We start from the raw sequence: 10,987 nt of genomic DNA, 5'->3' as shown, positions 1-10,987 counted from the left end.
ATTCTCACTCCACAAATGGTACAGTGAATGTTTTCTTTAGAGGATCTTGTGATTAGTCCAGAAGAGTTTTGATTTTAATGCATTGGAATGAAGGAATTTTAATAGTTTAAACCATCTTCTTTCATATGTATCTTTACACTGGCATGATTAGTCTTACTGATTTAAGTCTTAAATGCAAACTTTCTTTGCAATATCTTTGATTCTAGAAAGCCTTACGACCTGACATGGGCTACAATACCCTTGCCAATTTCCGAATAGAGAAGAAGATTGGCCGCGGGCAGTTCAGTGAAGTTTACAGAGCAACCTGCCTGCTGGATGGGGTACCAGTGGCTCTGAAGAAGGTTCAGGTAAGGATGATTTTTGTATAAATATTAAAAGGATTGGTACAGTTAAATTTGAAAGGCATGTGGCATTCTGATGTGATTTTAAGGAATTTTTAAATGCTTAGAGATAGCAGGGAATTAAGAACTTTGAAAATTCATACATGACTTTATATAGTATTCCACAAACCAGTGTTTTGAAATTGAAAGTAAAGTCCAGAGTTGCTGAAAAAGATAACGTGTAAAAATGAGCTGTATTTCCTAACCAACGCTTGGAATCTAGAAATAATATGAATATTTAGTGGTGTCTAATGTGAAAATATGCTATGAAAATCCATGCATTTTTTATTGAATAAACATCTGTAATCTTTCAGTTAAGTAGCCATGCTTCAAAAGTGCATAAATCAAATAAGGTCTGTATGTAATGAAAATTGTAATAGTGAAAAGGAGGGGAGTTACTGCTTCAAGAGACTGAAAACTACCTGAGACAAATACAAACCAAAACTGTGCTTGAATCTGTTGCTCAGAGTTCCCTTCAGATTTTGGGATACAGCTCAGTTCATATGATCATCTTCATGCATAATACATCTGTGTGTGGGACTCTACATGGCAATTAAATGCAAGTGCACTGTGGATCTAAGTGAATTGCATTGGTCAAAATTTTTTCTTGAGGAGCCTGACTGTTTCCAAGGTTCATGGTTTAGCCAGTAGTGAAACAGCAGTTGTAACAGAAGATGGAAGAGCAGCAGGCTAATTAAGTTACTGTGGCCAAGAAACATTGAGCCCGGCCCTTGTAAATTTTAACGTAGGAGATGGACCAATTATTTGTTCAGATACGTTGTCTTAGCAATTAGCAATTTTTAAAATGTTTAAATCAAAAGCAGTAGTTTAAATGGAAACAGCTTTTCAGACTGAACCATTTCCACTGTCACACAGGCAAAAGACAGCTGGAGCTATGCCGCTATTCAGTCTCATTTCCATTCTCTCTTTTTGTTTGGAGCTGCTCAGAGATGTTAGTTGTAAGACCATTACCCTCTGGATTTACTAGGGAAGTTCTCTGACAATGTGTTTAATTTTGAAATCAAAACTGAAATTGGCATTTCACTTTTGATCTTGAAGTAAGTTTAGTATAATACTTGAAGGAGTACTGCCATCAGATCTGAAAGGATATTTTTACCTTTATAGACTGCAAGATAATATGTGTCATATTCTGTAGATTGTTTTCTAGAGTTTCTGCATTTTAATAGTTTTGGTTTTGCTGAGTTAAATGCATGCACTGTAAATTTCTCTGTCATATCTTGACTTGATGTTCCTTTCTGTGATTTCCTGTGTGCTGCAGCACCAGGAGGCAGGGCTAGTCCTGGCAGTCATAAAAAAGGAGACTTGGTTCCCCCTTCTGGGAAATCTGCCAGATATATACTACTTCAAAAGCTGAAATGTATTCTAAGAACTTTGATCAACAGTCTTAAAACATTAGGCTAATTCTTCCTTCATTTTCAGCGTGTGAGAAACCAAAAAGGTCAAATGTGACTTGAAATGCATGTCAATTAAGGTGGATGTGGAATGCCTGGGTACTTGAAGAAAGTCATAAAAGTCCAACCATGAAATTTTTATAACAGTGCTTGCATTAAGAATGCAGAGGCATTTTAGCATGTGTACTCCTAACAGCATTTCAAAAGTCAGTATGTGTAGCTGTATTCTCACAGCAGACTTCCCAATTTGACAGAAGGCTTTTTCGATGTCTGAAGATAACATCATGCTGTCCTTATGGAGGTGATGGTTTCTACAGCAGAAAAGCTTTTTTACTTAATTTTTATTTAATCCTTTAATGATTTTCTAAGAATATTCTTGGTTGTTGGTAGGAAATAGTGTTAAGAAGTTGTGCCTTTCCCAAATGGCTTTATTGTGATGGGGTTCCAATTGTCTTTAAGTGTCCAACATAGGTTGTTGGTTTTCCAGTAGAAGTTATTACCTAGGGCACATGAGGAGGGGCTGTGTTCTGTGTAAAGTCATGTTCCTTCTGGAGGCTGGATGTGTGTAGGACACTGCTGTTTGAATGGGAAGTGAGACTTGCTTAACCTGGAAGGGAAAAAAATTCCTAAGCATATAATGATGGCTCAGAAGGCTGGTGGCAGCACAGGGTGTTTGGCACAGCCATTCCAGCTTGCATAGTTGATGTCTAAAGCTGTTCTTTTTGGACAGAAGACCATCTAAATTGTTACTGTGCCCCTGTGACCTTTCCTAAGATTGCCTAGAAATACTTTTGGTAAATATAGTCATAATACTTAGTTTCACTATAAAATTTATTTTCACAGATGTCTTCTATTGAGAGGTAATTACTTTTCAGAAGAGCTGAAAAATGGGTCTGCTCTATGATAGTGCTGCTTCCTTTTGATTTCAGTCATGGTTTTTTTTTGAAATTGAAATACTCTTTTTTCTGGTACCTTTTTAATGGAAGCTCAGCATGGACAAAGCAGGAGAAATGCTTCTTTCACTTATGAGAGAGGGGCTTTATTCTCTCTGTTTTACACCTGTGCATGGATTTCACTCTCTACATTAAGACAGTGTCTCTAAATGCTCTACAGTGTGTTAAGTAACATAACTGAGATGTGAACTTCTACTTTTCCACTATCTGCCCATTCTCATTTCACGTCCTCTCGCATTTTACATGCCCTCCTTCCTCTCCAGTCTTGCAAGTAGCGTCTGTGCCATCCCCTCCCCATTTCGTTTTCCTGGCTGGGTTAGGTGTGTACCTGTTTCCTTTGTGTATTTGGTAATGGTACCCCATGTGTGTCTCTGCTGTCAAGGGCTTATGGGACTTAGAATCCTTCAGTTATCCTCTCTTGGAGTTGCAGGATCTCAGGCCTTTATTTGTTCCAAAAGGATTGCCAGTTTTGGGTTCTTATGAAGCTTTCCAACAAGAATGTTTATTTTTCGCTTACAAAATTTTATTTGGCTGAAATATGTACAATATTGATAAATGTTATATTAATGTGTACAAAATATATGTTTGTGAAATAAAATGTGAGCAGAAGCAAGTGGCAGTAAGATGCTGTGGGAGAAAGGACAAGCAGATGGTGACAGAAACCACTCTTCCTGAATTTGTAGTTGCTGCTGAGTCCAGATGACAGAAAGAAGTAGTATTCTTGATTTGGTTTTTATTAGGGTATGTAGCACAATAAGAACTCTTTCAGCTTTTTTAATAGTAACTTAACCAGCAGAATTCACAACATGGTATGTTGGGTCTTTTCTTCCTGTTGTACTCTCTGTGCTTCATTCTCCCGTGTTTGATTTATGTTTTTGTAATTAGGAAGGTAATAATTAGGTTCTCTCTTTTTCCAGCATGGAACTATGTTTCTGAGATGCTGTTAAAATATTACCTAAATAAAACAGAACTAAAGTCATATCTTCACTGCTGAACTTTTACAAATGTCTAAGCTTTATTTTGAGTTAAAGAAACATCAGAAAAGATCAGCCCCGAGTAAGCTATGACTCTTGCAGTATAAATTGAAAAGTTTCTAGGTAAGTTTCTTAACAGATGCTAAGTCTCAGATCCAAACTATGCTGCAGATGATGCCTGAGGAAGCAGCAGTGCCTCTCTGCTCCTGCAGCTCTGGGTAACCCCTGCCTCAGAGCACCTGGGGTACAGTGCAGTGTTCTGAGCAAGGACCACTCCAAGGGCAAATTAAGTGATTACTGGTGACAAATCATCTTTAAATGGCAAAAGAGTAGTAAATAGCTAAGTCAGTGACCGTAAGGCTGGATGAGTTCACTTCAGGAGCTATTTTTTTAAGGAAACCTTAGCTACTCAAAATTTCAAGTATGTAAAGCTGCATATTTCAACAAAATTTCAGATTAATTGCATTTCTGCCTTACATTGTTCCATCTTTCTTTTCCTTTCATTCCAAAATTGGAGGCCCCATGTTAGAGATTCAGACAATGAATCCTTTTATCTAGGATGTACATTCATTATTCATTGTACATTGTCAGTGGATTGCTACTTCAGGCCTGAATTACAGTTAATTAATCTTAGAAAAGCACTTGTAATTTCACACTTTATGAAGCACTGTTGTCTCAGCACAGCAGTGCTGTGGTGGCAAAATACTCTAATGCTTGTTGCTGTTCAGTATTGTATCTCTTAATATTTCTGTGCATTCGGGTCTTTATTTTGCTTACTTCTCTGAAGGTTTATGATACAGCAGTCATGCTTGTGATTTGGTTTAGAAATGCTTTTTGCTGGTTTTATTGTGTACAGAATTTTGAATAGAATAGACATAGGCTTATAATTTAAATTTATGCTTTTCAGTGCTGAAAAGGAAAATCTGGAAAAGTGATGGTCTAGAGCAAGTGAAATCAGGTAGATTGCCAACTTGGCACTTCACTTCAGATGATTGATTTGGTTGGTAGCTAGTAATTGATCAGATACAGTCTGGACTTAGAAGCTAGGCCTTGATGTTCTCCATGAAGGTGGTTCCATGTGGTTCTAAACCTTTTTGCTGTGCCCATAGCTTTCTGGGGATGTGTATATAAGGACTTCACTCAGGAAGTTAAACTCAAGTATTGCAACTCCTTTGTTTAGTTTACACATCTGCATAGGAACAGTTCCCGCTCTGAAGCTTATAACAGCTTACAAAGTATTCTAAAAATACCAGTATCTCTTGACAGTACTTACAACTGACATTTCTGGAATGCTGAAAGAAAAAGCCTATAATCTATGCTCACATGAAGGTACTGGAGAAGAGATAGAGTGCAGTTACCAGAGATCCCATAATTGCATAGCACACAGAAGTGTGATAACTATCAATATATCTTTGTCCTTCTACTCTCCCTTTGTACACAGATGATTGCAGGATGAGATGAAAAACTGAGAGCTAAAAAGGTTTATTTCACTCAGTGTGCTTGCTAAGTGGGAAAAAAACTGCTAAGGGCTTTTAAAATGCTCCTTTAAATCTCTTGAGCTGTATTTGCCTTAATGTTTTAAGGAGTTTCACAGTAATTGATGACTGAGGTAAAGAGCTTACCATTATTAGACTTTTTGATTACACTCTTTATGAAAACTGCCACATCATAAAAATATTTACTCTATTGTTTGCTGCTTACTAGTTTTTTTTAAACAATCGTAATTCATTTTTAGAAATGTCGATCTTATTATAGTCCTTGAAAATAGAAATTGGGAGGAAAGAATTAAAAGTTTAAATAAGAGTATATTATACTGTGCAGTTTGTGCTGAGTGGAATTGGTGCTGACTAGAGAAGCTTACGTCCAAACTGAGTTACACTATGATCCTGACCTCATAAGTGGAGTCAAGAATTGGAATTATTGTTAGTCTGATGAATACCCTAGCAGTCTAATCTAAATACAGCAGCTTTTATTGCTAGCCAGTTACAGTGATGATAAGACTTGTTGTCCAATCACTGCTAGTTTCCAATTACTGATGTGTGGAGCATCATCAGTGACCCGAGCTCTGCTGGGAGGAGGATGCTGGTAGCATCTTTATGGGAGACTTTACTGGGTGATTTCAAGCAGTCAGTTTGTGTTGATCCAAAAGCTTATTGTTCAAGCCTATACAAAAATCCCAAGTTGTTTTAGACTTCGGTTGTCTCTGCTGTAATTTCCTTCAGGCCATGCAGTTGCACAGAGCCAAGCTGGGTCTGAAACTGAGTTGGACACAAGTCATTTGACTGTAATGACTTAGTTAAGTTGCTCAGCTGCAGGGCATGTGCTGCTGCAGCTAAAACTAAGCTCAGAAGATGAGTGCAGTCCCAGGGAAGGCTGGACAAAAGGTTCTAAGTCCTTGGGCAGTGTGTGTCTGGGGTGGGTGACACCTGTGGCCTGCTGATGGCTGTGGGGCTACTGTCTGAGCAGTGGAAGTTGTGTGTGTGAGAAAGTTGTGTGTGTCATGCTGAGCATAGGCTGACCTTTCAGCTGGGCTTGCTGAGTCATAGGAGCTGAAGGTGGAATTAATCTGCGTGCAAAGCTATAAAGTGTTCCAATCATATTGGAAATACTGCCATCCTTCCACAGTGTTACCCTGTGGTCAGTCTGCAGCAAACAACGGGCAAAGGGCAGCTGAACAGCCCTCAGAGTGCTGCCGGGTGCCCTCTGCAGTTCTGACATGCACTTGAGAGGATGTTCTTCAAGTCTTTCATTGCCACTTCCATTTCTCAGGGTAAGATGTTCTTCAGTGTTGAGTCATCTGCTGGTGAGGAACACGGAGGTTTTTTCCTTGTGTTTACAGTAACCTCCTTGTGTGAGCTGCTTGTTACACTGGCATCCTCTGGTCTGAACTGCAGCAGTTTGGCAAAATAAAAGATCATCTATTCAGAGAGAAAATCTCTGAAAGCTTTTTGCATCTGGTGTCATTCAGAGATTCTTCAGAGGCCATGGATTGAATGATATTTTCACCTTTTTTGGTTGGTTTTTTTTTACAGATCTTTGGAGGAAGTTAATGTCTGTGAAACTGAAATTCTAGATTTTTGGGAAATGCTATTTATAGTCTTCTGGGGTTAGATCTGGATCAAAATCTGGGAACCACAAGAATGCTAAACAGTAAATCCTAAGATTGTCTGTATTTGTGGTTGTATGGATCAGATAAGACTTATTTTTACTGCCTTCCTATATTTAATTTAGGTAATTTCTGAACGACTCAGTTTACCTGAAGCTGTGACAAATTTGCAAAGATGCTTATGAAGTGCAACACAAGTAGAGAGAGTCATGTTTATAAAACTTAAGTCTGTCCTTTGGGGAGAGCAGCTGCTTGGTTTAGTATATTCCATGCTGTTTAATAACAAATTAGAAGTACTGGGAATACTATCCAGAATACACAAACAAAATTTTGTCTTTCTTTCCTATGCCTCAATTCTAGATTTTTCACAGGCCTGGGTCTAGGGTTTTATTTTTGTTGTTTTGTTATTGCTCTATGAGATGTACTGATTTATGTTCCCAGTAGAGGCATAGCTTGTAAAAAAACTTTCCTTGGAAAACCTGTTTGTTTAGGTGTGTAGGGAATTGTTCCTGGAATAGGTAAATGAACATGCCTCTTGGCATATTGGAACACACATGACCAGGTGCAAGCTGCCCTGTTTTGTCACACAATGAAGCTCATTTGGTTTGAATCTTGAAACTGTGTTTCTGATCATTTTCCGAATCTTACAAGGAGATAGTTTGTGCACAGTTTTTAGTCTGGAATTCTGTCCCCAGTTTTGATTAGATTTTCCAGGGTGTTTGGAGTTGAATCTCTGTATCGTTTATAAGGAAAGATCTTATCTCACTGTTGTCTAGAACTCAGGAAAAATTGAAGCCTCGAGATGCTCCCTTGTGCCTGTTCCCTTTTTTCCCTTGCTTCCTGGTAGAGTTTCATTGGTTGTTTTTGGGAGATGCTGTATAAATTTTTCCATTTTCTGGCCTCTCAGATTATAAGGAAAAATATTTGATTTCATGCATTCTCGGTATTTTCTCAGTTAATGTGCTACCTGTAATATTTAGGATTTTCTAAAATGTTTCCTAGGAAAATCATTAGACTCCCTCATGACTGTACCAAACCCTAGCATTCTAATCTGTTGTTAGAATTATTAAAGAGCAAGGCTTTTTCATTCCAAGTGCAGATCTATAACAGATTCAGGCTATTTCCTCTCCTTCACTAAGTGTCCAACTGGAACTCATAAGCTCTTTTCTGTTTTCATCAGTGTTACTTATCTTTTAATACTTGTACCTGTAATTTCACATATAGTATTCTTTTCTTCTACTACATCTGAAATTGCTTTATTTCTTAGTGTTAGCATTCCTATCTTGTGATTTAACTTGCTGTGTTTGTTAGGTCCCCCCCAGTCTCCTGCTTGAATAACTGCTTTTAACTCTGTTTATTTCCCATCATCCTGGCATTAGCATACAAGTAATTGTGTAGTGGCTTATTCCCTTTCTTTCTTGTTCAGTAGTTTTGTTTTCTTCTTTCTTCACTTCTACCCCTTTTCATACTATTTGCAAGTCTGGTATTTGATTTATTTTTTAAATTTTTTCCCCTTTTTCCAAAAGTGAGTCTGGTATCCAGTACAGGTTCTTTCTGATGCCAGCTCTGAGGACAGAAGATGGGATGTGTGAAGTAGTGGTTAGTCAAGGGCACATGTGTGCTCTGTGAGGCCTGTGCTCCATCCATGAGGTTTCCAGACTTCTGCTTTCAGTTGATTAAAGGAATGACAAACTCACTGTGCAGAGTGGTGTAGAAAATGAAGGCGAGGTTCAGCAAATCATGTGCAGACACCCTGATGTGTGTGAACTTCTTTGGGGAGAGGGAAGGAAGGTGTGATTGGTGTGAACAGTCAGGCAGTCTGTTTGAGATGACCTCTTTGCAGACATTCAGTACTGACTCTGCTGTTAATCCATATTTCTGTTTCTGGAGTTAGTGGCAAGATATTAAATAGAAGATGTCAGCTGTTGAGCTTTTGGAACTGATACCTGTGATCTTCACAGGACATAATACATCTTTCCTTGGTGACTATCTATCTAGAAACATGATATGCATTAGAAGTTCTAACTGGAAAAGGTAATTTTGTAAATGTTGTGGTGATGGTTTCTGGATTCTTCTGGATAGTTCAAATATAATATGCAGACCACAAAAGTTGGAGATTTTTTTTGTTTTGTTTTGTTAAATTCAGAAAGTAATCACAAATGAGAGAGTAAGAATTCTTAGAGGAAGTAGCATTTTGGTAATTTTTAAGGGAAATAGTATATGGTGGTGCACATTAGTGAAGTGAAAACCCAGAGGTGGTGAAAAAGGGAGTGAAAATAGACATTACATTAAATATAGATGTGTAGAATTTGGACAAAGACTCTAATGGCAGGAAGAAGTACTTCAAACAAAAATTGAAATTAGCAAAGAGTAATTCTAATTCTCTAGGCTAACTGGAGAAGGCAAAAATGAGACACATTGCAAAATAATTTGGAGTAGGTGTGAGGTGGAGGGAAAAACAAAGAGCAGAGATATCTAACTATAAAAGCCTCCAAAAATCAAGGTGATAGATAAGGGCTTAGAAAAAAGGGCTCTAATAAACAGATAGCATAACCCAAGTCACTTATTTGCTGGCTGAAGGGAAGGAAATGAGAAGGAAGGAGTTGGAGGTGACAATGAAGCTCTGATCCTGAGAGTAAAATAATATGCATTATTTAGAATTCAAATGGAAGACTGTAGCAAGACTAAGGGGAAAAAAGGTGTGCTCAGTACCAAGGAATCAGTTTGTGAAAAAGGTGTGGCAGAATGGGATAGGAGCCTGAGATTTGAAGCATGTATAAGGTGTGCTAAATTATTGCTGTGTGTTAGGACAGATATGCAGATATGCATTTAAGTCATTGGAAAGCTTGTACTTAAAATGGACTTGTTTCCTATGAGAGGGCTGAAAGAATGGCCACAGCACTAAATCAGTGCATCAGAGCATTAGAAGTATTTCTTACTGTAATATTACATCTTGCCATGAAATGCATAATTCAGATTGCTTTATGGATGCTATGGAATCATGATAATGATTACTCAATTTACTATGTTTTTATCACTTAATAAAAAATGTTTTATCTCTTGTGCACAGATATTTGACTTAATGGATGCCAAAGCCCGTGCTGACTGCATCAAAGAAATAGACCTTCTTAAGGTAAAAGATTTGTTTAGAAAATGTGCAGCCATCATCAAAAAATGTGGTATGTTTTTCATAGACATAATTGAGGTGTCCACTGTTTTTTGTGTAGAGTTTTTAAATGCCTCACTTTGAAGAATTTTGTGATCTTTATTACTTTAGAAGTTAATATTGAGAAGTAAATCTGTAATGAGTAACACTTCTAGTAAAAGTTTTTGCCAAAATTGAAATATTGTGTCCTTTGTACAGTAAAATCCTGACTTCAAAAATTGATTTTTCTATCTGCTTTAGAAATTGACTTTGCTGTTCCAGATAAGTTTAGCATGCTATTGGATATATACATTGAAGCGAAATTCCTCTAAAACTGCAGTGTCAGTTACCATGTAGATCCTAAAATGCCATCTTGTTCTTGCAAAGTATTTGTAAATGCTTCTTATCAGTTTATACTTCTTCTAATTTGTATCATAGTGAAATAGATTTTAGGGGTTGTGTTGTTTGCCTAAATAAGAATGTTTCTTATGTTTGTCTTAAAACATGTGGTGTGCTCTACACTAAAATGTGAATTACTATTTTGCTTTCTTAGCAACTGAATCATCCAAACGTAATTAAATATTATGCCTCATTCATTGAAGACAATGAACTGAACATAGTGTTGGAATTAGCAGATGCTGGAGATCTCTCTAGAATGATAAAGGTAGGGATTACCTTTTTTTAAGAAAATAAAGAGCTGAACATTAGTTCAGCTTCGGCTTTTCATTCTGTGTGATCATCACTGGGTGAAATGCAGTGAACACGTCAGGATCTGTAGAGAAAAGTAAGGTGTTTAGTCTGTTTTTTTAAATTTATTTTTTATTTAGTATATGCCAATATTGATGCTTATGTAAGTATTTTTAACACTTGCTCAGAATGTAAGTGCAGATGGGGCCATAAGTAGACTGAAGTTATACTAGCACTGGGGAGAAGAAAAAAAAGCCTGTAAGGAAAAGCACTGTCATCATTTAGAACGATCCATTTTAATGGCATTCTGGGTATTTTGGCACAATTGTG

The 10,987-nt window shown here is 37.4% G+C and overlaps 1 protein-coding gene across 5 annotated transcripts in view; it reads left to right on the top strand.

Annotated features, from left to right (window-relative positions):
- Positions 1-10,987, top strand: part of NEK7 (NIMA related kinase 7) — a 68,191-nt gene that overhangs the window by 15,814 nt on the left and 41,390 nt on the right. For all 5 annotated transcript variants that reach the window (XR_005257752.1, XM_038144021.1, XM_038144022.1 and 2 more), the window contains 3 exons: positions 207-347; positions 9,896-9,958; positions 10,524-10,634. Coding sequence is in view for 4 of the 5 variants with exons in the window: in XM_038144022.1 (XP_037999950.1) it covers positions 207-347; positions 9,896-9,958; positions 10,524-10,634 (315 nt within the window). In the remaining variant the exon portion in view is untranslated. The remainder of the gene's footprint in view (positions 1-206; positions 348-9,895; positions 9,959-10,523; positions 10,635-10,987) is intronic.

This window comes from Motacilla alba, chromosome 8 (assembly GCF_015832195.1).
Source record: "Motacilla alba alba isolate MOTALB_02 chromosome 8, Motacilla_alba_V1.0_pri, whole genome shotgun sequence".
Lineage (NCBI taxonomy): Eukaryota > Metazoa > Chordata > Aves > Passeriformes > Motacillidae > Motacilla > Motacilla alba.
The sequence above is the reverse complement of the archived record's forward strand: the minus strand, read 5'-3'. Positions and strand labels throughout refer to the sequence as shown.